This window comes from Eschrichtius robustus, chromosome 7 (genome assembly GCF_028021215.1).
Source record: "Eschrichtius robustus isolate mEscRob2 chromosome 7, mEscRob2.pri, whole genome shotgun sequence".
Classification (NCBI taxonomy): domain Eukaryota; kingdom Metazoa; phylum Chordata; class Mammalia; order Artiodactyla; family Eschrichtiidae; genus Eschrichtius; species Eschrichtius robustus.
In genome coordinates, this window is record NC_090830.1 from 111581890 (window position 1) to 111609181 (window position 27292).

Below are 27292 nucleotides of genomic sequence, written 5' to 3' on the forward strand. Positions count from 1 at the left end.
CATCATTCTTGAAGTCCTAGCCGTAAAGAAATATTCAAATCTTTTAATAAGAGTTTTCTTTGGTGCTGCTTTTAGACATACCTTAAAAATAAAAAAATCTTTAGTTTAAGCCATTTATTATAACATTCTTTTGATTCTCAGGCTAGATGAACTGCAGAAGCAACTACAGGAAGACATAAGGCAGGGCCGAGGCATTAAATCCCCAATCAGAATTGGCGATCAAGACAGTACAGATGATGAAGATGGCCTCTTAGAAGAGCACAGGTATGTGGGGAATATAGTAAATAACTATATAATATCTTTGTAAACGGTGGTGTATCATAACTAGACTTATCATGATGATCATTTTGCAATGTATAGAAGTACAAAATCAATATAACGTTGTGTAATAGGAACTAACAGTGTTGTAGGTCAGTTACACTTCAAAAACAAACTCAAAAGAAAATGATCAGATTTGTGGTTACCAGAGGCAGAAGGTTTGGGGGAGGGAGGGATTGAATGAAGGTGGTTAAAATGTACAAACTTGAAGTTATAAGGTAAATAAGTACTAGGGATGTCATGTGCAACATGAGAAATATAATTAACACTGCTTTATGTTGTGTATGAAAGTTGTTGAGAGAGTAAATCCTAAGAGTTCTCCCCACAAGAAAAAAAAAAATTTCCTATTTCTTTAATGTTGTATCAATATGAGATGGCGGATGTTCACTAAACTTGTGATAATCATTTCATGATGTATGTAAGTCAAATCCTTATGCTGTATATTTTAAACTTAAACAGTCCTGTATGTCAGTTATACCTCAGTAAAACTGGATAAGTACATAAATAAAATCAGAGGAAAAAAGAGCACAGGTACAGCATTTTTCATGATGTATGCTGTATTAAAAATACATTTTAAAATTTTGTTTTCGTAAAATAAATGGGCCATTGATGGTTATTTACTCTGTGAATAATCTGTGATGGGTTTTTAATCCATCTGAGGTGGATTTGAAAGGCAGATTTTAAGGCCAAGTTACATTTTTTGTCTTTTCTCCTATTCTTTTCACACAGACACATTTAGTGGCTTTGGACTATAACTATTCAATACTAGCAAAAAGTGGGAGAGCAGAACATGTGTTCTCATGTTCGTCTTCTAATGTGGGATTAATAGTGGTCCTAAGAAAAGGGTTTTTTGCACCCTATCTTTAAATACAAAATTATATGCAGTATAACTGTTCAGTATTCAATAACTTCTTTTTTTCAGAGAATTTCTAAAGAAATTTTCAGTTACAATTGATGCTATTCCTGATCATCATCCAGGCGAAGAAATATTTAATTTCCTTAATTCTGGAAAAATTTTCAATCAGTATACCTTGGATTTAAGAGACTCTGGTTTTATCGGACAAAGTGCTGTAGAAAAGCTTATTCTTAAGTAAGTATGAAAATAGACATTTTACTTTTTCTTGTATAAAAATTGAAAGATTTCTGACTGATGTAATCTTCTGAAAGGTTAATTTCTATTCTGACCTATCCAGTTTCCTCATCCTCTTACTTATTACTGTTGCTCTTTATGTTTTATTATTTAGTTATAGGAAGCAGTGTAAGATAGTCGCTTGGCATATTACATACCTTTATTAGTTAGGGTTAAGATCAGTATCTAATAACAGGGACTGTCAAAATAACAAGGCTTAGGGAGGCGCAGGAGGGAGGGGATATCAGGATATATGTATACATATAGCTGATTCACTTTGTTATACAGCAGAAACTAACACAACATTGTAAAGTAATTATACTCCAATAAAGATGTTAAAAATAAATAAATAAAATAAAATAACAAGGCTTAAACAAGAAGTATATTTCTTTCTGATGTGGAAGAAGTTCAGAGGTAGGAAGTCCAGGGCTGGTGTTTCACCATATAATCTTTCTTCCCCACCATCCTTAGCACCTGGTTGCTTCAGGTGCTACTGGAGCTCCAGCCTTTAAATTCCCAGAAACCCCACACAACATTTCTACTTATGGTTAGTTGGGTAGAACTTAGTCAACATGGCCACACCTAGCTACAAGGAAGGCTGAGAAGTGATTTTTATTTCAGGCAGCCAGTGTGCCCAGCTAAAAACCCCAGGGTTCAGTTACCAAGAGGAAAGACAAGAATAGATGTTGGGATTAACAGTCTCTACCACAATACCCAAACTGGTCTAATTTCTCTCAGTACATGATAGCTCAGATCCAGAGAGATCACATTAATTGTGGTGCTGAGTTTTATGGAAGTACAAACCCAAGCTGGCAAAAGCAGACGAGACTCTGAGACTTGATAGGCTCTTCAACACTGCCAGCTACTGTAGATTTGTCCACCAGATAAATCTGGAGCCAAGCCAACAGATTGGTTCAGCTTTAGGCCACTGATTGAATTTCTAATGAGTAACCCATCCACATTGGGGTAGAGTCCACCTCCACGGACTGCGATGGTTTGCTTGCTCATTTCCCTGATTATGTCAGATGTGGTGGTGGTAGAAGTTTCTTGCCATTGAAGATAACAGTCATATTGATTTCACTGTATTTTTTCAGATCAGGAAAAACAGATCAGATTTTTTTGACAACACAAGGCTTTCTTACCTCTGCTTATCACTATGTCCAGTGTCCTGTACCTGTGTTAAAGTGGCTGTTTCGGGTAAGAGAAATATTTGGGGGGTATAGTTGCCTCTTTCTATATTTTGCAGTCGAAAATAAACTTTTAAAATATAATCTTATTTGCACATTACTGGAGAAAAAATCTAGCATATCAAACCCATGATTTTAGTGGGCTAGAATGAAGCAAAAAGAGTCGTATAAAGAGATTATAAAAGGAATGCTAATGCAGATAGTGTGCAGGATAGGCAATAATGCTAGTTGTGCCTAAGACGTTTCATCACACTGGTAAATCACTATTGTAGTTTGCTTTAGAAGAAGTCTTCTAATGCTTGCGTACCTGGGGGGATTTTTTTCTACCTTTTCCCCCCATTTTTGTGGAGGTGCCTACATACATTTTTAGGATTTGACTTGTATACTGATATTTCTCCATTCATAACTGGGTATGGGGAGTGCAAATCCAACTGAATATTTCTTTTCCCCATTCATATTTAACTTTTAAATCCACTTAAATAATTAATTTTGTACTATCTACATGGTAACTTTATAAATATCAGTGGTATCAGAGAACTGTAACTACTATATATGTGAAGTGAGAAGTGGGGAAAATATATGCAGTTTCTAATCTGGGCTTTAAGGTTACATTTCAAAGAATCTCATATTTGCAAGAACTAGATATTCCAATATAGTTTTTCATTCATTTTTCATATAGCTGCCATGTTTGAGTGCCAGCTGTGCCAGGTGCTGGAGAGAACAGCAATTTAAAAAATCATTGTTTCTGATTTCATGAAACCCACATTCTCGTATAGAGGAGATAGACAATAAACAGGTGTGTGTACGTTTATAGATATGTCAGATGGTAAATGGGAGAAGGGCATTCTAGGCAGAGAGAATAACAGGTAGGACAGACTGTGGGGCAGGAGCATTTGCTTCCAGTGGTTAGGAGCTCACTACTTGGATCCCAGTGATTTTTTTTTTTTTTTAAACGGTCCTAATTAAACAAAATTTGCCTCCAAATGGTTTTTTAAGTAGTAGTACTAATTATCTTTTCTATAGCTTCCCGCAGTATGCCTCATCTGTCTAACAGTCCTTCAGTTAAACAACTATCATGACCCTCATCACTCCCCACACTAAACTTTCTCGAGTCACTAAATATCCAGTCCCTTTACCGATCACCTTTCTGAATGACCTTTAGCTTGTCAGTTTCCCTCCTAAAGTGTTCCTCCTTCCCCCCCAGTAAATGAATATATGCTCCAGATAAGGTCTTTCCTACCAGCAGTTTCCAGCAAGGCTCTTACGCATCTACCCCCGCCCCCACATACTTATGTTTATTGCGATTCAAAACTTCATTTGTTGTCACACCAGGACTTCATTATTCTCTAATTATGTAATATATCTTTTCTTAAACTTACAAGTAGGACTTTGCATTTATCTGTGTTTTCATCTTGTTGGTGTGGGCCCATCATTATAGCCTTTAAAACCCTAATGATGACATACAAGCATATCTTCATGTAAGCAGCTTTTTGTACTCTTTATATTTATTCTTTGAAAAGCAAACTAATAATCATTTGTTAAGTGCTTTTTCTGTGTAAGACACTTTGTCTCGTTTCTCCTTTTCAATTCCAAGTCCATTTTTCATGATGGAGAGACTTACCAACTTCTAAGTTTTTTTTTTTTTATAAAGTATGTCAGAATTCATTTTAATGCTATAGTCCTGATAGTTTGAAATTTAATTGTTAAAATGTAATTGAAATGTTTGCATCTTCATGATTTTATCATGTGTCTAAACATAGTTGACCAGAAAGACAATGTGAGCAGAATATGTGCTGTTTTATAACTTTTTTTTCAGGTAACAATAAATTATTGAGTATTTTCATCTCAGTATAGACATGTTATCATTCTTTTTAATGGCTTTATATTGTATACTATATTGTAATAGTAATAGTATTCCTTTGTAGTGCTGTACCATGATTTATTTATTTATTTAACCCAATCTCAATTGACAGACATTAGATTGTTTTATATGTATGTATGTATCTCTTTACATATTTATTTATCTTCATGTACTGTATTGCCCACCTTAAAATTCATCACCCCCCCCACAAAAAGATTCTTATGCAGGACTTGTCCTGTGTCCAACATGCCTTTGAATGGTGCTGCCCCTAGTGGCAGAGTGTAATGACTCAAACATCATAGCAAAGACATTTTTTCACATAGGTTGACTTCAAAATGACACAAGTTGTATGCCTGATTGAAACCGGAGTTTGGACTATTCACCCTTATATTTTAGATTTAAATTTATTATAATCATAATCCATGGTTTCAAAACAAAAGAGAAATAGAAATACAACATGTTTTTCTCTACAAAACCACTTTAAAATAACTTTCAATATGTTATGATTTTTTAACGTCTTTTAAACTTGAGATTTTGTTCCCAAAAAGTTGTCTTGTAAAATTACATTAATTATATGCTTCTGTATATAAATTCCTGTATGTTAAAAAGGCTGAGTAGATCAAAGTGTAAGGACAATGACTCTGCATAAATATTACCAAATGACTTTACAATTTTTACCAAATTACACTCATGCTGGACATACTCCCTCTTTCCTAGTACTCTTGTGAGCACTGGGTATTATGAAAACTCTTAATCTTTACCAGTCTTGAAGTCAGCTGATGATATCATGTCATTTTTCTTTGCATTTCTTTGATTACTAGTGATACTGAATAGCTCTTTAAAATATACGTTAGTCTATTAATTTGTATATTTGTATCTTTTCAAATATTTTTACTAGTTTGTGGTTTGATTTTTGCCTGTGATGTGATCAATTTAGTAGCCTTCTCCTTTATGGTCTTTGGGTTTCATGGCATAATATGAACTAGAAAGGTATTTTTGATAGTTTTTAAAGTTATATTTATCTAATTATAGATGAAAGTTGTAAAAAAAAAAAAAAAAAAACAAGCAGCATGTTAGAATGGAAAGGGCTCTGACTTACAAATCAGACCTGGATTTAAATTCCAACTCATGTATTATGCTGGGTGGAGTATGTTCATCTCTCTGAGCCTCTTTGCTCTTTCTTCTCTCTTAATATTCTATCATTTATCTACTTTGGCAGATGATGTCAGTTCATACAGACTGTATTGTGTCTGTGCAGATTTTAAGTACATTAATGGAAATAACAATAAGAAATGGTGAGTTGATAAATTTATTGTGATTAACAGTGTGAATTATTGGTTGCTTTGTACATGATCTCTTTCATATTACTAAACAATTAGGATATTTGGATATGTAGAATAAAAAATTATTTTTGTAATATAAAGTCTTTAATAATGAAATTAAACTCCAATAAAAAATGAGTGCATTTTTCTAGTTGCATTGAGAAAAAGGGTATAAGATCTTACAAGTGGCATCCCTTACCTAATTTTTACCAAGACATAGCTTACTGTGCTGGATAAGTGGAAATAGTTGCAAGCTCATTTAGCCAATTAACTTTGATGGCTTTTTGGTGAGCAGCAGTATTGTACTGATTATGCACTGAGAAGATTGAACGTATCCACTGCAGAACTATGACACTTGCATTCTTACCTTTGAGATCCCTTATAATGAAACAAGCATTGTGATTTACCTTTTTCACTTGTTTTAAGGCTTGGGACTATATAGGCACTGAACATGGTAAAATCTTTGTGTTAGCAGTAGTTGGTTTTTCACTCTTGTTATTTTCCAGTCTTTTGAAAATGTTCCTCCTGAGTTACACACTTTTATCCATCACTTGCAGGTATTTTGTTCATAAATGTCATTTCCTTCACATTTATTTGAAAATCTGTAATTCCTATATGATCATTCTAAGTAACTATATGGTTAACATATCATTACCAGCTGCCATTTCTATAAAATCATAGTAATAATCCATGTTTCATGTGCAGACTGTCATCTTGCAACTATGGGTTTGTGAACCCAGGAATTGGGATAAAATATTTTCTTCTGTTAACTAGATACCTTCAGTGATTCACCAGTTTGGCCTTGGATTCCGTCATTGTCTGATATAGCTGCTGTGTTTTTCAATATGGGAATTGATTTTAAATCTTTGTTTCCTCTGGAGAATCTTCAGCCAGACTTTAATGAAGATGATCTAGTGTAAGTGTTCTTTTCATAATTAACTCCAAAAATTGTCTTTTAAACAATTTATGTATAAACAGTCAATATTCATTTGATAAATTCAGTATTCATTCTTGATTTTTTTTAAATCTTAAAGTTGAAATGGATCTTGAATTAGATATATTCTTTCTTTTTTTTAAATTTATTTATTTATTTTTGGCTGTGTTGGGTCTTCGTTTCTGTGCGAGGGCTTTCTCTAGTTGCGGCGAGCGGGGGCCACTCTTCATCGCAGTGCGCGGGCCTCTCACTATCGCGGCCTCTCTTGTTGTGGAGCACAAGCTCCAGACGCGCAGGCTCAGTAGTTGTGGCTCACAGGCCCAGTTGCTCTGCAGCATGTGGGATCTTCCCAGACCAGGGCTCGAACCCATGTTCCCTGCATTGGCAGGCAGATTCTCAACCACTGCGCCACCAGGGAAGCCCCTAGATATATTCTTAATATCTAACTTAATCTAAATGCCATCAGTATGTTTAACAGGGAAAACATGGGAACATTTTTTAAATTAAAAAAATTTTTTTAAATAAGACTGCCTATTGTTATTTACCATTATTTTGGAGCTACTGACCAAAACAATTAGACAAGAAAAAAAAAGAGATATAAAGATAGGAAATGAGTTGGTGAAAGATTCATTATTTGCAGAAAAAGTGATTTAATGTATACATAGAAGCCTAAGAATCAACTGAAAAGCTATGGCAAACCAGTAAGAGAATTTGTTATGGATGCCAGGGTACAATGTTAATAAAGAGAAATTAGTAACCTTCAGGTATATGAACTGTAGCTAGTTAAAAGATACACTTCATTTGCAATAGTAAGAAAAATATATTAAATACCTTGGAATAAACTTAAATAGAAGTGTGTGTGTGTGTGTGTGTGTGTGTGTGTGTGTAAACATTACTAAGAGACAAAAAAGAAGACCAGATAGGAAAATTCAACATCATAAATACATTAGAGCTACCCCTAAGGTAAACTGTGAACTTGATGAGATCCTAATAAATGAAACTAACACAACATTGTAAATCAACTATACTCCAATAAAATTAAAATAAAATAAAGAAATGCCAGTCAGATTTTTGTGGGGACGAGGGGAGTTGGGGACTCTACCAGTGATTCTAAAGTCATATAGAAAAAATAATACCCAGGAAAGTTTTGAGAAAGAAGAGTTTTGAGGTGGGACTGACCTTTGCAGATAATAACATGGGACAAATGCAGGTATTCATAGCTCCATCAGTGGAACAAAATAAGCCCAGGGCCAACTATACTTTATACGAGGATTTTGACTTTGCAGCAGGTGGGTGCCCCGACCCCTGCATTGTTTAAGGGTCAACTGTAGGGGCTTCCCTGGTGGCACAGTGGTTGAGAATCCGCCTGCCAATGCAGGGGACACGGGTTCGATCCCTGGTCTGGGAAGATCCCACATGTCGCGGAGCAGCCAAGCCCGTGCACCACAACTACTGAGCCTGCGCTCTAGAGCCCGTGAGCCACAACTACTGAGCCCGCGTGTCACAACTACTGAAGCCCACGCACCTAGAGCCCGTGCTCCGCAACAAAGAGAAGCCACTGCAATGAGAAGCCCGTGCACCGCAACGAGGACCCAACACAGCCAAAAATACATACATACATACATACTAAAAAAAGGAAAAAAAAGGGTCAACTATATAAGAATGGAACTCTGGTCACAGACAAAGGCTTAATTTCAAATTAATAAGATCAATAACCTATTAGAAAAATAGACAAAGGAAATAGGCAGAAAAAGAAAAGAAATTAAAACAGTTCTTAAACTTTATGAGAATATTCTCATCTTCACTTTTTCAAAAAAAAAAAAAAGCAAATTTTTGTTGCTTGGTATATCCAGAACCAAACTCTTCATCTCTCCGTTTCTTTCCACCCCATACAGGATCCCTCCTTGTTGCTCAGATGTAACCTGTATCTGAAAATATGTTGGACAGCAAATTTTCACATAAAGGCTGTATTCCATCATCCATCCTATTCCATTTAAATAGGAAAAATAATGCTTTCTCAGACCATTCAGAAACCCCAAACATGACCAAAATACTCAAATACCTATATTTAGAAAGTTAAAATACTATTTTATTATTTAACATTTAATGAACTGAATAGTATGTGGTGATTTTGTATGTTGTATGCAACAGATTTGTTTTCCTTTCTTCACTGTAGTGAACAGGTACTGTAGTGGAAATAGTGAAATAAAGATATATAATTATTTCATTAAGACATAATAAATGCAAATAATATTTAGCAAAATTGTTTTTTTGATTGATTATTTACCAACTGAAGAGTTGCCTCAGTCAGGTTTGGGAGCTGGGAGGTGGTGGCTGTAAGTCACCACCATTGCTGTGTAGTGGTAGGCGAAGATGAACACAGGTAAGCAAGAGTAAGCTGGTGAAGGGATGAGCGAAACATAATCAAATACCTGTTTAAACAACATGAGCACAAGAGTGAATTCTGTTGAGATATCACAACTCACTCTTTTCTCACTAGGACTCACATGCAGCTTATCCATTTTTGCTGGTATATATGTGCATATTCACAGTAGCAAGTTTCTATCCAAATAGGAGGTTTGGAGTGAAAAATGTTTAAAAGTTGTTAGAGTAAATATTCAGGTAGGGAGAGTAAGATGTTAAAGGATACTAGGACAGTTCTTTTCTTTACCATTCTGCAGGAAATACAGACCTAGTCCTAACCTCTTTCTAGTCTGTATTCCATCAATTGTCACATCCCTGTGTTCCTCTTCCTTTACCTATCTCACAGCTATTCTTTCCTTTTCGTTCCCGGTGTCAGTCTAACTCAGATCCTCGTTTCATGCCTAGCCTGGCAAAAATCTCCTTTCCCGTGGGGGCTTTACACCTCCAAGATATTTATTCCTTTCATTGTTAGAGGATTCCTTTTATGAAAGCTTGTTTCTCCACTATTAAACCTTTACACCTGTATTTAAGACTCTACAGTTGACTCTGACCTGTTTTCTATTTTGTTCACCCTTTTGTTCTAACCAAATTGATTCTGTTGCTGTTCCTCCACATTAGCCGTTGCTGCATTGGATCTTCCTCACGCTAGTCCCTCACCTCCATCCTCAGTGTCTACTCACCAAAATATTATCTGTCTCACTTGTTGAAGCACTGTTTATAAGAGTAGAATTACCAACATTACATATTGTTTACTATGTGCCAGACATGGTTCTGGGGGCTTAATATATAGTACTTCATTTAATAGTCACTACAACTACTAGATAGTATTTTCATTCCCATTTACAGGTGAGTGAGGCACAGAAAGATTAAGTAACTTGCCTGAGGTTGTATAGCTAGGAATGGACACAGGACTACTGAGCAGATATTTTAAAAAATAAGAAAGTTCTTCCCATGTAGTTACAGGAGTATCTGTAAGACATATTAAGTGACGAAAGAGAGGTGCACAACCGAGTGTATAGTATGCTACCATTTGTATTAAAGCAGTGGGGAGAGGTGTATTCATATTTATTTGTATGTATATAAAATGCCTGTGGGAGGAAGGACTAAAACTAGTAGTGATTGTCTGTGAGGAGGGGAAATGAGTGGCTGAAGGCCTAGACTAGGAGGACAATTCTCTTCAGCACACTGTGCCTTAATTTCTTTTAACTTTTTTTTTAACCATATGAAAGGGTTATTTATTCAAAAAAAATTAAACAAGAAAATATTATCTATGTTTTGAAGGCCAAATTCATGTGTCTCCTCTTCCATGAACCTTCACTGATTCCTCAACCAAAATTGGGGTGCTTAGAATTGTTTATATTGCTGTGGAAGTTTTGTTGGGCCACTTATGAGGCCTTTAAATATTATGAGTTCTTTGTAGTCAGAGCCACCTTCTACATAGCTCTCTGACACCAAGAGCAACAGAGAGAATGCCTCATAAAAAGTAGCTGTTCAAGGGAAAACTAATGCATAGAAATCACCTGGAGTGGAGATAGCCAACTGACTCGGATCTGACATGAAGGGACTTTTGAGGTATAATAGAAATGTTCTATTTCTTGATTTGGATGGTGGTTACACTAGTATACATATCATCAAAATTTTAAATGTGTGTATTCCTTTTATTGTATGTAAATTATACCTCAGTAAAACTTTTGTTGTTCAGTACTTCTCACAATTTTGTGCCTAATTTCTCATTGCTTTATTCACTCTTCCATAGTTCTGAAACACAGATGACACTGGGGGTGAAAGAAAGTGAAGATTCATCTTGTAAGCCAATATTTTCATCTCTCCCTGAAACCAACATTTTAAATGTGGTCAAGGTAGGAGAAAACTCTTTTTTGTATGTCTTTAGCACAGAGCTGGAACCACTTAGTTTTTTGCTTAATGGTTTTAAAACAAAATCAGGGACTTCCTTGGTGGTCCAGTGTTTAAGACTCCATGCTCCCAATGCAAGGGGCACAGGTTCGATCTTAGTCAGGGAACTGGATCCCCGCGTGCCACATTGAAGATCCCACATGCAGCAACGAAGATCCCGTGTGCCACAACTAAGACCCAGCACAGCCAAATTAAATAAAAAAAAAAAAATTCACTAGTGTTTTACCATGGGATTTCTAGTCTCTGAAATTTCTTAGCAATAATCTTCATATTAAAGGTTGTTTTTGCTGTTTTATTTTTGTTTTATTTATTTTTTGTTCTGTTTTTTGGCCGCACTGTGCGGCATGTGGGATCTTGGTTCCCTGCTTGGAGTCTTAACCACTGGACCACTAACCCTAACACAAACCAGGGAAGTCCCTTATTTTTGTTTTAATATTAGGAACGAAAGGGAACTTTGAATCAGTTATGTGATTAAAATAGTTCTAGGAATACCTTTACCAAGAAGCTTTTTGCTACTAGTAGTTTTGAAACCAGTAATTTTTTAGAATTAGAATATATGAAGAAAAAAATTGTTACTTACAGTATAACTTAGTGACCAAGAATTAATAACATTGTTAAAACATTTTTAGTGGCTGAATCAAATCAATGATATTGAACTGTTAAGAAAATTCTGAAAATTAAAAATGGGGAAGAAAATACTTATCAAGTCAACTGTTAACATGAGTATTTCTTGCCTTCTTTTTCCTAGACAACTGATGTTTCAATTTCTATATAGTTCTCTTTTGCATTTTTTGTTAAAAAGTTTTTATAATGTAAACTCTTCAAGCAGAATATATCTCCTTAAGTTGTTTTGTCTCTGATATGTGTCAAAGTTTCTAGGCTTGTGTACATCTATACATCCGGAAGGTTACCAGGATTGTGAAATAATGTTACTGATTTTAATGTTGTTTAAAATGAGTCTGGAGAAACAACTGAAACAGATTCCTCTAGTGGACTTTCAAAGCCTCCTGATAAACCTGATGAAAAACATCAGAGATTGGAATACAAAGGTAACATTACTTAAAATTTTAATATTGTTTTTTGTATAGCATCACAATTTGACTTTCATAGTGCGTGCAGAATTGAAAGTTTCTAACCTCAGTTAAGATCTTCAGCAGATGAAAAATAAACTGAAGAAACGACTGTCTGTGCTGGCACTGTATTTAAATTCATGAAACTGAATCTTTTCTAAAACTGCAGTTAATTCATTCCACAAAAAATGTGTTATGTTTACTGGGGATTTACTGTGGGCCAAGCATTAATGCAGGTGCTAGAGATAAAGCTGTGAAGAAGAAGAGCCCTTGCTCTCCCAGCGCTTCTATTCTAGTCAAAGGGTTAGGTTATAAACAATGTAAATGTAGATTATAATATCACGTTAAGTTATAATAAGTGCTACAAATTACAATAAAGCAGGACAAGGCAGGGATGCTCTACTATTTCATATGAGGCAGTTACGGAAGCCCTTTCTGAAGTGACCTTTGAACAGAGACCTAAATGAAATGGTAGAGTGAATCATACATACAACAAGAATTTGAGTTGAACTTCTGCAGCCATTGGTGGTAAACATGTATAGTTTTTGTTAGGTTTTTTAAAATTATATTTTTCAGCCTTTTTTGGTGGAAAATGTCAAACATGCAAAAGTAGAGAGAAGAGTTTAATGAACCCCTAAATACTTATCACCCAACTTCAACAATTATCAAAACATAATCAATCTTATCTCTTACCCTCATCCCATACTTCCCTTCCCTACTCAGGGATTATTTTGAAGCAGTTCTGTTAGACTTTAAATACTGGAATAGTTGAGGATTCCTAAAATTCAAGAAATCCCAGGTCAGGAACATGTATTATCTTGTGCAACTCTCATTATATACCTTTGGAAACTGGTATGTGTACTTAGATTACTTTATTCTTCGAAGGACTGTTTAAATACAGATAGATATGATGTAGCACAAAACACAAAAGCCAAATGAAATTCTGGTAAATATTCAGTCTATTCTAGAGTTTAAGATAAAACTGAATATGTGTACTCCATGCTGTTTCTAAAAATGAATGCTTTTTATAATAATGCTTCATTAAGAAGGGATGTGGATGATCTGTTAGATATTTGATTCCACTGACCTATTTGAAAAATCTTGCTCACTGTTTGTTTTCAGGTGCCTGAACTCTGTCTGGCCATAAATGAACTCTCCAGCCATCCCCACAACCTTCTGTGGTTGGTACAGCTGGTCCCTAACTGGACATCACGTGGAAGGTATTGAAAAGTGAGAATTAAACACTAAGAAAAATGTGTGTTTACATTAATGAAATGCTTTTAGGTCCTTTATTTCCTTTAATCATTCCTTGAATGTTAAATCAGTCTTTTATTTCATATTCAGTTGTGGGAAAAGGCATTGACAGCCTGATTCTGATACTTAGATCAGTTTGTAATATTCTTGATTTTTGATTTTAGCTTATCTGATAACTTAATATAGATAGCATATACCATGAAAATGAATCAGTTTGTTTTTTGTTTTTTGTTTTTTTGCTCTTTTTTTGGCTTTAGTAAAAAGAAATCCCAGCAGTAAAATAGATTTTCTAACAGTAAATCATCAGGGTCAAAGATAAAGGCTCTTAATGGTTTTCCTGAGCTTCAGGCAACTTTAACTTTGTGTACAAATATTTTACATGAAAATTTTACTGTTCTAGTATAGCTTATATATTCTTGTATAGCCTTCTCTTGAAACATTAGCTATGTTTCGAATTAGAAGAACTTCTTTTGGCAAACTTCATTTGCTTCTTAAGCAGTATTGATTAAACACATTCTAAATATTTTAAAATTCTAATTTCAGGCAACTGAGACAGTGCCTCAGCCTAGTGATTATTTCAAAGCTTTTGGATGAGAAACATGAAGATATCCCTAATGCGAATAATCTGCAGGTATAAATAACATTTTTGTTTTCTTTTTTTTTTTTTTTTAAATCTTTCAAATTCCTAGTACATTTATTTTTATTTATTTATTTATTTATTTATTTTTGGCTGTGTTGGGTCTTCGTTTCTGTGCGAGGGCTTTCTCCAGTTGTGGCAAGCGGGGGCCACTCTTCATCACGGTGCGCGGGCCTCTCACTATCGCGGCCTCTCTTGTTGCGGAGCACAGGCTCCAGACGCGCAGGCTCAGTAATTGTGGCTCACGGGCCTAGCTGCTCCGCGGCATGGGGGATCTTCCCAGACCAGGGCTCGAACCCGTGTCCCCTGCATTGGCAGGCAGATTCTCAACCACTGCGCCACCAGGGAAGCCCTTGTTTTCTTTTAATAAATGGGAGAGCTAGTGATGTGTAGAGAAAATTGATGGATCCTACGTCAAAAGTACTGAGGTTAGAGCCTAACTCAGGCATAATACTATTCATGTAATCTTTCGCATGGTACTTAACTAATGAGACCCTGTTTCTTTATGTGTGAAATAGAGACAGTATCACACCCTCTACCACGTAGGATGGTTGTGGACAATTAGATGAATTAATGTATAAAAAGTACTGGGAAAGGGCTTCCCTGGTGGCACAGTGGTTAAGAATCTGCCTGCCAATGCAAGGGACACAGGTTCGAGCCCTGGTCCGGGAAGATGCCACATGCCGCAGAGCAACTAAGCCCGTGTGCCACAGCTACTGAGCCTGCGCTCTAGAGCCCGTGAGTCACAACTGCTGATCCCGCGAGCCACAACTACTGAGCCCACGTGCCACAACTACTGCAACCCGCATGCCTAGAGCCTGTGCTCCACAACAAAGAGAAGCCACCGCAATGAGAAGCCCGCACACTGCAACAAAGAGTAGCCCCCGCTCGCTGCAGCTAGAGAAAGCCCGCGCACAGCAACGAAGACCCAATGCAGCCAAAAATAAATAAATAAATAAATAGATTTATTTTTAAAAATAAATAAATAAAAAGTACTGGGAGAGGGCTTCCCTGGTGGCACAGTGGTTAAGAATCTGCTTGCCAAGGCAAGGGACACAGGTTCAAGCCCTGGTCCGGGAAGATCCCATATGCCACAGAGCAACTAAGCCCGTGCGCCACGACTACTGAGCCTGTGTGCCGCAACTACTGAAGCCTGCACCCCTAGAGCCCGTGCTTTGCAACAAGAGAAGCCACCACAATGAGAAGCCCACGCACCACAACGAAGAGTAGCCCCCGCTTGCCACAATTAGAGAAAGCCTGCACGCAGCAACGAAGACCCAGTGCAGCCAAAAATAAATAAAATAAATAAATTAAAAAAAAAAAAGTACTAGGAAAATCATAATGTGCTATATAAATATGACATTATTTATTTAATTAGTTCACCTTGTCAATGTTAGCAATTTTATCACACGATTAGAAATTGCAGAACTATTAAACATTAATTGCATCTTGTACCTATTTTAATATTAAACAGTCTTTAAATTATAGAGCTTAAATGTGGTTGCCCAGTAGTGAATATATCATGTATATATGAGTGTGTATAAACATGTCCTATAGAAACCCCACAATGAGAAGTCCTGAAGGCTTTTTACAAGCATAATAGCACTAATGGGGTTATTCATAGTTGAATCTGAAAATTCAACACAGAACCTGATCTAGATGTGGTGTTCTTGTTTGAATTGCAGTTCAGTACAAGATAGTCCGTTAGGTCCTACAGATTAGAAAAAAAAAGGGAATAACATAGAGACTCTGACCTTGAAAACATAATGTAGTGGTTGAAACAGAATTAAGCAACCATTGTGGTACAGTGTAGCAAGAACTGTGATGGAAGTATGCACAAGGTGCTGTGGGACAGAGAGATTGAAAAGGACAGCTGGTTTCTACATTAATAGAGTTGATGTAGATTTCATTCTAGATTTTTTGGGGGACCACACCTGAGCCACCAGGGTAATTAGCAAATAGCTCTCAGTCCTTTCAGTGATATTTACTGCCATCAAAAGAGAATTCTTGGACTTCCTTGGTGGCACAATGGTTAAGAATCCGCCTACCAATGCAGGGGACACAGGTTCAAGCCCTGGTCCGCGAAGATCCCACATGCCGCGGAGCAACTAAGCCTGTGCTTCACAACTACTGAAGCCCGCATGCTTAGAGCCCGTGCTCCGCAACAAGAGAAGCCACCTCAATGAGAAGCCCCGCGCACCGCAATGAAGAGTAGCCCCCGCTCGCTGCAACTAGAGAAAGCCCGCGTGCAGTAACGAAGACCCAATGCAGCCATAAATAAATAAATAAATTTATTTATTTAAAAAAGAGAATTCTTTTCAGAATTCAATAATGCTACTCACGGGGAGGAAGATTCAACTCTGCTGCCTTTCAAATAATTTCTCAAAGGAAGTCCTCCCTTTGACCTCTATTGTAATGCCATTTGGTCTCCTCCTTAAGTTTTCATCCTCAATTACAAGTACTAAATCTTTAATATCCCTTTTAAGGAATTCCCTGGCGGCCCAGTGGTTAGGACTTAGCGCTTTCGCTGCTGGGGCCTGGGTTCAATCCCTGAACAGAGAAATAAGATCCTGCAAGCTGCATGGCACAGCCAAAAAAATAAAATAAAAATAAGATCCCTTTTAAGCAACTGGGGACCTTTTTTTTTTTACTCTCATTTTATTGTAGTGAAGTTTAATAGTACAGAAAAGTCACATGACCTTGGTGGGTCATTTGGGGACTTTTAAGTAAAGAAGTGAATATCACTGGACTATAAGAAGCTAAAGGGGCAAAATTAGAGAAGGCAAAATGAACAGAGGACACACTGAAAAAAAAATAGCCTAAGAAAGAGCAAGTGTATTGCCTAGTATTATTCAGTGTCTCCTCTTTCTTTTGATAGATATCAGTCTTGCATCGCTATCTTGTGCAAATGAAGCCTTCAGATTTGTTGAAGAAGATGGTCTTGAAGAAAAGGGCTGAACAACCAAATGGCACTATTGATGATAGTCTTCATTTGGAACTTGAAAAGCAGGTATCCACGGCTAGATCATCTCAAAAGAGTACATATGAGCATAACCAATGACAGCTTCCTAACCATAGACGTTTCTGGGTTTAGAGACTAGATACATTCTAGCAAACACAACTATATAGTGAATGATATTTTTGTTTATTGCTGTCATGAAATTCTTCAGTTAACTTGAGGATTGAGGTAAAAGGATGGTGGTTGGTAATTTAATACTGGGAGTATTTTTTGTAGCCCTTTACTAGGGCAGTCATGAGGTGGTAAAAGGAATGCACTTGAGTTAGAAATCAGAAACCTGGGATAAATGCTTGGCTTTTCCTTACTGACCAGCTCAGTTAACTTTAGCGAATCCTTAATCCTTGCTAGGCAGCTTTCCTAATGTATAAACTGGGATGACATGTATTCTAGCTAATTCATGGGTGTTGATTTTATTCATTTCTCTACCAGGCATATTACCTGACCTACATTCTTCTTCATTTAGTCGGTGAAGTTAGTTGTTCTCACTCTTTTTCTTCTGGACAACGGGTAGGTATTTTTTAGTGTTTTTTGTTTTTAATAAGTGTCACTATTGATGGAATAAATGAACATTCTTTATATAGGAGAAAACTTAATAAAATGACTTATCAAGTTACCTTTGGATTCACTATAGAAATCCCAGTGTACACTGGAAAGAGAGAAGTAATAGTAACCTTGCAGCGATGTCACTGACAAAAATTATTTGTCTGCACATGTTAGTTCTGTTTACTGGAGTGGAACTTAACTGTGATAACTTGGCAGTAGTGTAATACATTAATAAGATATCAAGATCACCAAATACCAAATGGGCTAGCTCTTAGCTGGTTTCTTCCCATCTCTGCTCCCACTCCACTTCCTGTTTCTTTAGAAATAATGTTTGCCTTCAAAATTAAACTGATGGTAAGTCAGGCTACTTCAGATATGCATTTCTAAATTATCTCCCCATGTTAAGATTTTCATTTTGAATTATTTTATTCTTCCTGTCCTATCATGTTCCATACTCCTGGGGAAAGTTCTTGTTTAATTCTTCATGTTTCACACCTTAGGTAATCCAACCCCTGTTTAAAACTTTGTATCTCCTTAGGCATGATCAGAAGGACACAAGACTGGTTCATGTCTTTTTATAAACACTGCTGTACATAGAACTATGTTTGCTCTCCTGATTGGAACCTAACATAGTCATCTATCTGTTCTTATATATGGTCTTTACATTTTTAAATTATTTTTTTCTGATTAGAAAACAATCAAGGATTATTGCTTTAAAATTCAATTATTATAAAACCATATAAGGTAGAAAGTGAAAGACTTTATAATCCAGTGCCCTCCTATAAATTTCTCCATAATTTATGCATATACTAACATAATTATTTTTTTAATGAGGACATGTTATTCATATTATTTGCAACTTGTCTTTCTTTTTCCCCCACTGTAAATTACTGGCACATCTATCTAATAACTGTAGTATTTCAAAACCTTTATGGATGAACATTCCTTTCTGTATGATTACATGAACCTTTGGAACCTTTGGAAGCATTACATGAACCTTTGGAAGCATTTCTCTAGGGTAAATTCCTAGAAGTAGAAATGCTAGATCAAAGGTTATAAATTTTTCAAATTTTAATTATTTTAAAATGGTTGTTATCACATTTCCCTCCCAAAAAATGTCCATTTACATTCTCACCTTAGTATATTCAACCTTAGTATATATATATATGAGTGTGACTGTTTTGGACCATACACTTCTAAAACTTAAGACACTTAATTTTTCAAGGAATTACCACTAAACCTCCTTTTGTTCATAGAGAAAAAAATAGGTTAGCTGTTACTTGAATATTTCATTAGAGAATGTGTTAATGGAAAGACTCTTAAATTTCTAGGCACTACTTCACAGTCTGAATTCTAGGGTTGATTTTCATTAATGTGCCTTAATACATAGCAAAACAACCTTTATTTTTGTGTATATTTTATGCATTAACTAGCCATAAACCATAACAGTCTTACTGTGTGGCAGTTAGTACTTTTTACTGATATGACTGCTATTATGTTGGATGGTTAATATCAGAAATTGCTGAGGTAGATTTTTTAAAATGATTGTTAGCTGTTCTAGCTACATGGTCTTTTCTTTGTTAATTTGTAATGCTTCAGAGTTGTTTTCATCCCTTGCATTTGTTTTACACAGAAACACTTTGTGCACCTCTGTGGGGCTTTAGAAAAGCATGTTAAGTGTGATATTAGGGAAGATGCAAGACTGTTTTATAGAACTAAGGTAAGTGTGTGTTTTTCTTACTTATTGTTAGTTTTTTGTTTGTTTGTTTAACCTTGGTTTCATTAATACTTGAGTAAGAAAAGCATATAAGCCTCTCTTTAAGAAGGAACATATAAGATTAGAAATATGACTTTCTCCTTTAATAACAAATTAACTTCTACTAAGTACTTCTAGCTAGATTGAAAGTAAAGGAGGGGAAAAACTCTCATAGCAAATACATTTTAAGACAAGCCAAATAGAAAAGCTGAATATATGAGTATGGAGTTAGGAAAGCAACTTTGGTATTAATAAAACAATTTGACGATTTTTCCTGAAACAAAACAGGTTTTTCTGGAAACTTTTTCTTCTAAGGATTTTTTTTATTCTAAATCATCTTTTAGCTTTTGTAGTGTAGAGCCGATCCATTCTTGCCATTTGTGTTTGGATAGTTTCGGCTTTGTAACTTTATATTTTACATTAATTAGCTGTAAAGGTCAGATATTTCAACAATGCTCATTTAGATTTAGTATCTGTATTTATTTTACTAGATTTAAGTTAAATAAAAAATGAGCAACTAATGAAATTGTATCAGATTGCAGATTTTCAAATACATGTAGGGGATAGCTCTTTGCCTTAGAGTGGAAACTGTAGTTTCAGAAGCACATTCTTTTGAACATTAAAGTTACTGGCCCATAGAACTTGGTGGTAGTGGCTACTGCTGACAGACGTGCTAAGGGGGACCACCCAAGGTTTTTGTTTCTTAAAGCCAAGAGGCTGGGCATAGACTGCTGCCAGGGCTCCTCTTACTTAGAGCAGAGAATGACACAGAGGTCTGTGGCAGTTGCTTTCAGGGGATGGTCCTGCTGAAATAGATGAATTGCATGCTTCTCCACAAGCATCTGGTAGAAAAGGTGGTGATTGTTTTAGAGAAACTGAATCTGCTGAACTCTAAATGGAGAAAAAAGCAGACCTTGAAATTTACTTTATAAACTTAAAGCAACTATAAAATTCCTGACCTGTTTAAAACATTTTGTTGTGACTTCCCTGGCAGTCTAATGGTTAAGACTCTGCGCATCCACTGCAGAGGGCATGGGTGCGATCCCTGGTCAGGGAACTAAGATCCCACATGCCGTGTGGCACGACCAAATAAATAAATTAATTTAATTAAATAAAATATTTTGTCAAGCAATTATGTCCAGGAACTAACTGAGAGTCTCTAATGTGGTAGGAGTTTAACACAGAGACTTGCTAAACCTCCAAATATAGGAATAGATCAGGTATTTAAAGAGGATTCATAGTGTAGTCTACCTTTGAACAACACGGATTTGAGTACTGATTCTGTCCAAATTGTTTCAGCTTCCTGCCCTTGGGTGAGTCATTTATCACTTTCTTTGTTTTTGAGGCAGAGAGAGCAGTATGATTTTCTGCTGTGCGGGGGCTTGGCACCACTAACCCCCGCGTTGTTCAAGAGTCCACTGTACTTTGCAAAAACGTAGAGAGGCTTAGCATTGAATTTTGGATCTCCTAATAGTGTGAAGAGGAACAAACGACAACCCTTTTTTGTGGCCTTGAGTCTTTCAAATAGAACTTGGAAGGCAGGGAACAGCCAAAGCTTTGGGTCCTGTAACAAAGGCCACTCTTCAGCATCCCTTTGTGGGTGTTCAGAAGACAGCGAGTTGAAAATATAAGTGTCTTGAAGGCAGGGAGTATGTTTTTCTGGATGATCTTTAGTAACTAATGGGAAAATGGAGTCCTAAGCATTCAGTATTTTAGATATGGTGATGAAGGAAGGTCTTAGTAATCACTGTGACTTGAAAGCCCCTCCAGAAGTTGAGGAGTTTATTCTCTCTTAACAGAAACCACATTGAGTTGTCGGGTGTGGGTCTGTCACAGCTATGAGGTCTTTTGTATCAAGCATTAAATTGTTTTGCTCTGATCCCTTTTCCCCTTCTTGATATTTTTAAGGTAAAAGACTTGGTTGCCAGGATACATGGAAAATGGCAGGAAATAATCCAGAACTGTCGGCCTACTCAGGTGTCGTTTTATTAAACAGTTTCATTTATTCTCAGTAGTTTTGCTAAATGTTATTTCTTCATACTATTCAAAAAAAGTATGACAGAGCACTTGCTTCTAGGTATCCTAAAATGAACTGAAAGCCCCAGTATAATATTTTATGTATGTTTTTAAATTTTTGTTTGCTCTTATATTCATTAATTTATTTCCAAAGGTGTTTGACCCCATTTTAAAATGTTACATTGCATCAAATGGAGGTTATTTCACGTGGAGTATTTTTCTTAATGTCTTTATTAAGATAAAATTCACATATCATTCATTTCACCCAAAGTGTACAGTATTTCTTAGTATATGCACAGAGTTGTGCAATCATCACCACAATCTAACTTTAGAACATTTTTGTCACTCCAAAAAGAGATCACATACCCATTAGCAGTGACTTCTCATTCCCAACCACCTGCACTCCCGTCCCTACTCCACGCCCTAGGCAACCACTAATCCACTTTCTGTCTGTATAGAGTTGCCTGTTTTTATATTTCATACAAATGGAATCATATATGATGTAGTCTTTTATGACTGGCTTCTTTTATGTAACATATTGTTAAGTTAGTCCATATTGTAGCATGTTGTATGTCCTTTCTATTGCCAAATAATATTTCATTATATGGATATATCACATTTTATATATCTACTTATTAAATGAGTTGTTTCCACTTCCTGGCTGTTATGAATAATGCTTCCATGAACATTTGTGTATAGGTTTTGGTGTAAATGTATGATTTCAAATGAAAACATTTTGGGCATATACCTGGGAGTGGGATTGTTGGATCGTATAGTAATTCTGTGTTAAATGTTTTGAGGAACTGCCAGACTGTTTTCCAAAGTGGCTTCACTGTTTTACTTTCCCACCAGAATGTATGAGGTTTCTAATTTCTCCACATTCTTGCCAACACTTGTTATTATCTGTCTTTTTGATATAGTCATAGTAGGGGGTTGGACATGGAATGTCATTGTGATTTTAATTTGCATTTCCCTAATAACTACTGATGTTGAGCATCTTTTTATGTGTTTATTGGCCACTCATATAGCTTCTTTGAAGAAATGTCTGTTCAAATCCTTTGCCCATTTTTAAATTTTCTAATTTTAAGAATTTTCCATGTGTTCTAAATACAAGTCCCTCATTAGGTATATAATTTGCAAATATTTTCTCCCATTCTGTGTGTTGTCTTTTATTGTTTTGATAATATTTGTAGAACAGAAGTTTTTCATTGTGATGAAGTTCAGTTTTATCTTTCTTTTTCTTTTGTCACTTAGGGTTTTGGTGTTATATCTAAGGAGACTTTCCTTAAGAGGGGCATTGTTTAAACACCTGATGTTAAGTTTGCCATCCTGCTTACTTACAAACCAACTAATATGGGATTGTCTAAAATGCTTCTCGAATTTTATTTATTTTTAATTTGGCCACGCCATGTGGCTTGTGAGATCTTAGTTCCCAGACCAGGGATTGAACCTGTGCCCTTGGCAGTGAAAGCACAGAGGCCTAACTGCTGGACTGCCAGGGAATTCCCTGCTTCTAAAATTTTAATGTACATAGGCTTCAATAAGGAACTTGTTGAAATACGGATTTTGATTTAATAGATCTGGAGTGTAGCCTGAGATAATTCTGCATTCCTAACAGGTTCTCAGACTGATGCCAATGCTGCTGATCCGGAGACCATACTTTCATTAGATAGGGCCTAGAAGTTGCTCATATTTTATATAAAAGTAGCAGGAACACTGAAGATTAGTTAAGAAAAGCAGTCTCGCTGTGTTACGACACTTTGACTCTTTTGCTATTGGTGTTCTTCATAAGATAGAGAAGTCTTTGAGAAATCTTAAGTTAACGTTTTGTTGTTCTTGTTTTAGTTTTTAATCTCAGTAGACTTTTTTTTTAGGCCTGCCATTTTTGTTGATGTAACATTAAAACAGAAAAGAATTTAATACCAAAACTTTGTATTAATCAGCTTAACAGGGACTTCCCTGGTGGTCCAGTGGTTAAGACTCCGCACTCCCAATGCAGGGGCTCCGGGTTTGATCCCTGGTCAGGGAACTAGATCTCGCGTGCCACAACTAAGACCCGGCACTGCCAAATAAATAAATAATTTTTTAAAAATCAGCTTAACGTTTTACTTAATCTTTTTAAATATGTCCCTCCACATGTGTGTGTTACTGAGGAAAACATCTTGTACTTACTTATACTTTAAAAAAAATTTTAGACTATAAAATGTGAAACTTGAATCTGATTACCGTAAATTTTCAGAGCAATGTATAATATCAAGACTTTATTACTTTCATTATCAAAGCCCATTGTCTGATGATTAGTGGTTTTATAAGGATTAATTCATAATCTGATTTTCCTTTATTCTGTTTTTTTCCCCCTTCCCTTTTCTAGGGGCAGCTTCATGACTTCTGGGTACCAGATTCTTAACAGGAGTTGCAGCAGCAAAATTATGAACCAAGAGAAATTCAATAAGAGCCTTTCCTAAAGGAGTAGAAAGTAGTACAGAACCCAGTGGAAGGCTAAGAAAATGTTCAGCAGATGTGCTACTTGAATATCTAGTATGAAGCTGGTAATGAAGAAATTGCCATTTCTGAAGCAGATACGAAATGCGATCTGCTTAAAAAGGCAACCAGCCTTTTAAAAGAGCAGAATCCCATAACAAGAGGGGAGGGGTGGAAGCAGCTAATAGTTGCGTGTCTAACCTTCCCCTGTTAACTCTTGTTAAATTGTAAGCCAGTTATCTTTTTTGTTTGTTTGTTTGGATTGTATTTGCCGCACTTGGATAATCACAGAAAGGATGTAAGAAAGGGTTTGGATGAACTTGAGGAGATGGACATGGAAACCAAGATCAAGTTCCAGTTGGTTTAATTTTCCATCTTGGTTATTTTACGACTCAAAGGGACCGCTTAGAACTGAGTTTACTAACAGAAAGGATAAATCTCTTCTGTTACTCCTGTAAACCACTGGCGGGTTTTAATCCATGCATTTTTCTTGGCTATTCAAGATTATAAATCTGTTGGGTTTTTAAAATACATCAGAACAAACAGTTGAGAAACAGAAGTTTGGTATATTGTCAGATCCCCTTAAGGGGAAGAGTTTAAGCTATAAAATAGTGGCTCTGTTTTTATTCCGAAACATACATATGCAGTTTGTTTTGGATTTTCTTTAAGTGCATATATATATATATATTTTTTTAATACTGGTTAAATTTTAGAACCTTGGCTAAATCTTAGAATTCTGGCCCTTTGTAGCCATGTTATAGAAGTCTATATTGTAAAACCTTAAAGATCTGGACAAGTTTCCAAAAATCTTACTTTCATGAGTATATAACCTTGGCAGAGACCTGAATGGCATTTATTCTTTGGTACACTACGCACGCGTGTGTATGTGTGTGTGCGCGTGTGTGCTTGTATTTTAAATTTGTTGCACTTGAAAACCACAGCTGCTCTAAATTCTTAAACACTGGAAAGCCATCCTTTGGTTTAAATGGTGGAGGGTTAGTAGAAGTGCACATGCTGGTCTTAGCCTAAGGGCCTTTTGAAGCCTTAGGTAGTAATAGCCTCTTACTAGCTAACTGAAAAATTCTTTTGTTGACTGAGTGTCCCTTTTAGGAGGGTTTGTTTCTTGAAAGATAATGCCAGCTTTGTTTTCCTTTCTTTCAATATTGACTTGGATGACACTGCTCTCCTGAGCATTCTGCTTCCTCCAGTTGTGAGGGAAGGATGATGGAGGGGAAGGGAATTGGGCTTGACGTTTATGGTTTGAGAGGGGAGAAAATAAATTTTTAAAAATAGCTTTCTACCTCTAAATTGAGGCTTAGGAGTAAAAACCATTTTATCTTAAATTTATCATTTAAAATAGTATCTAACTTTTGAGCCCATGTCAAGCATTGAGCAGTTAGACTTTATAGGGAAGACTAAGTTAATCCAGTTCCCAAGAACCCGGGCTGAATGAGGCTTCAAGAGTCAGACCAACAAAAGTTTTATTCTGTGTTGAGTTTACTGGTAAGAATATTATTATCTTGATACTACCTCTCAAGGGTATTGTTAGAAAATGCCACTTATGGTTAATGAGATAGATACAAAGAGTTATATTGACAGAAGCTTGAAACTCTGGCATCTATCTGCCCAACGATGGGGGCTTTCACTCTCTGTAATTTAATACTTTGTAGATACATTATTTGTGTGTAATTTTATAAGTGTCCATATTTTTCTCATTTTGCATTGTGTAAAGTGTACAATATCTCAAAGTATAAAATACTGCTTATATTGCTTGTAATTACAGTGTGTAAATATTTTCTAATTGTGTACATTGACAGGGGGACAAGTGGGTTATTCAGGTTTTTTTTTTAAGTGACCCTTTTGTATTGCAGTTTCAAAGGATAACTGCCCATCAAATTTAAAACCACTTTGATACATGTTTATTTAGCAGTTCCAATAAGAAAAGTCTCTATTTTTAATTGTCTTTCTCCATTAGAGAAAAATACTTCATCTGTCCCTTTAAAATCAATGGCCAAACATCAGTTTGGACCCTTGTATTTATGACTTTGGTAGGTGTCTTTAGTCTCCAGGTCATATTCCAGCCAGTATTTGCATTGGCGTTCTCAAAAATTTTTGTGAGTCTCTTTAGCACAATTAGCCCATGGTTTTTCTCCCAAATTAAGTATTATCCTTTTCCCTCTGAGTCCCCATGCTTTGTCTCCCTCCTGCTGCTGTTGCCCAGTGAATGGGATGGTAGTGGGGGAGAATATGTTCATTGCACAGAGAATGTCAGGCCACTTTTTTGGACTTGGCAAACAAAGCTTGCACTGAGTGGTGGTGTGTTTGGCAATATTACTCGGCCAAAAATCACCTTGTCTAATTTTCTGGATATGTATGTCAAACTTATTACCCTTACTGCAAGCTGAAAAATAAGGTACTTGTGTTTATGCTTCTGTGTGTAACTGTTTGCCTTTTCTAAACTGCTTTTCTTGTTATCCTAAAATATAATTCTGTTGGTTATATCATGTTAAATGAAGAGGCTTTCCATGCACAAAATGCATCTATGTAGCAGTAAAGTAACAGCATTTGTACATTTTCTGTCTATCTCCTGAGGGCAGTGGTGCCTTTGTCACCTTTTAGAAGGCTGGCATTTTGTTTTTGTTTTGAAGTACAAGTAATAGCTTGCTTTGGACTTCACAGAAATCTCCCCAGATGTAAAAGAAAATGATGTGTTGTCATCCAGGCTCAGTTGGAGCATTTGTATTTTTATTTCTGTCAAAACAAGTATAGTTGGTGGGGACTGGCCAGTAATAATGTGTGGAGTCTTTAAACCAAGAGTAGTTTTGAAATTTAAAAAAACAAAAATTTAAGAGGTGACCCATTAACAAGTGACTGAGTTGGAGAATTAGGGGAGGACTGTTCTGGTTTGTCTCTAAGGAGACAAGTTAGGGTACAGGTGGCTTGGGCATGTAGAGCATGATCTGCAGTTATTTCTTATTCATTAACAGTGTTGGTGCACCTCCTTATCCGTGTGTTTGTTTTCCCTGGGCAGTCCTATCAGCCAGTTAATCCACCAGCTTTTATGAAGTTTACAAGTAAATGCAGATTTCCTTTTTCTTTCCTCTTTTTTTTTTTTAATTTTATACTATTTACATCTTGTTTTAAGTCCTATGAATGTATGTGTCTGTTATTAAAATGGCTTTTTCTTCACTTCGGACATGTGTTTAGTAATATTTGTTTGGGAGTGGGGATGGTTAAGTATCTGGAATGTCCTGATTCTTCCCCTGCCCCACCTAGTTTTTAAACTGATTTCTTCCTTTCTTCCTCTTGCATTGGATTCTCCAGTCAGTTTTTTAGCTTGATGTTTCCTGTTTCTGGAATACATAAAGCCATAGTTGTACATAATTCACTTTTATATAACCCAATTAATAATTTGCTGCATACTTTG

At 36.1% G+C, this 27292-nt stretch overlaps 1 protein-coding gene across 3 annotated transcripts in view; it reads left to right on the forward strand.

The window, feature by feature from the left end:
- SLF2 (SMC5-SMC6 complex localization factor 2) overlaps positions 1-27038 on the forward strand; it is a 41316-nt gene extending 14278 nt beyond the window's left edge. For all 3 annotated transcript variants that reach the window (XM_068548381.1, XM_068548382.1, XM_068548383.1), the window contains 14 exons: positions 142-264; positions 1241-1408; positions 2542-2644; positions 5715-5790; positions 6592-6733; positions 10932-11034; positions 11962-12138; positions 13282-13379; positions 13957-14044; positions 16929-17060; positions 17499-17576; positions 19246-19332; positions 21277-21345; positions 23756-27038. In XM_068548381.1, coding sequence (XP_068404482.1) covers positions 142-264; positions 1241-1408; positions 2542-2644; positions 5715-5790; positions 6592-6733; positions 10932-11034; positions 11962-12138; positions 13282-13379; positions 13957-14044; positions 16929-17060; positions 17499-17576; positions 19246-19332; positions 21277-21345; positions 23756-23791 — 1480 coding nt within the window. In that variant the 3' untranslated portion in view covers positions 23792-27038. The remainder of the gene's footprint in view (positions 1-141; positions 265-1240; positions 1409-2541; positions 2645-5714; positions 5791-6591; positions 6734-10931; positions 11035-11961; positions 12139-13281; positions 13380-13956; positions 14045-16928; positions 17061-17498; positions 17577-19245; positions 19333-21276; positions 21346-23755) is intronic.
- The last annotated feature ends 254 nt before the right edge of the window (positions 27039-27292 follow it).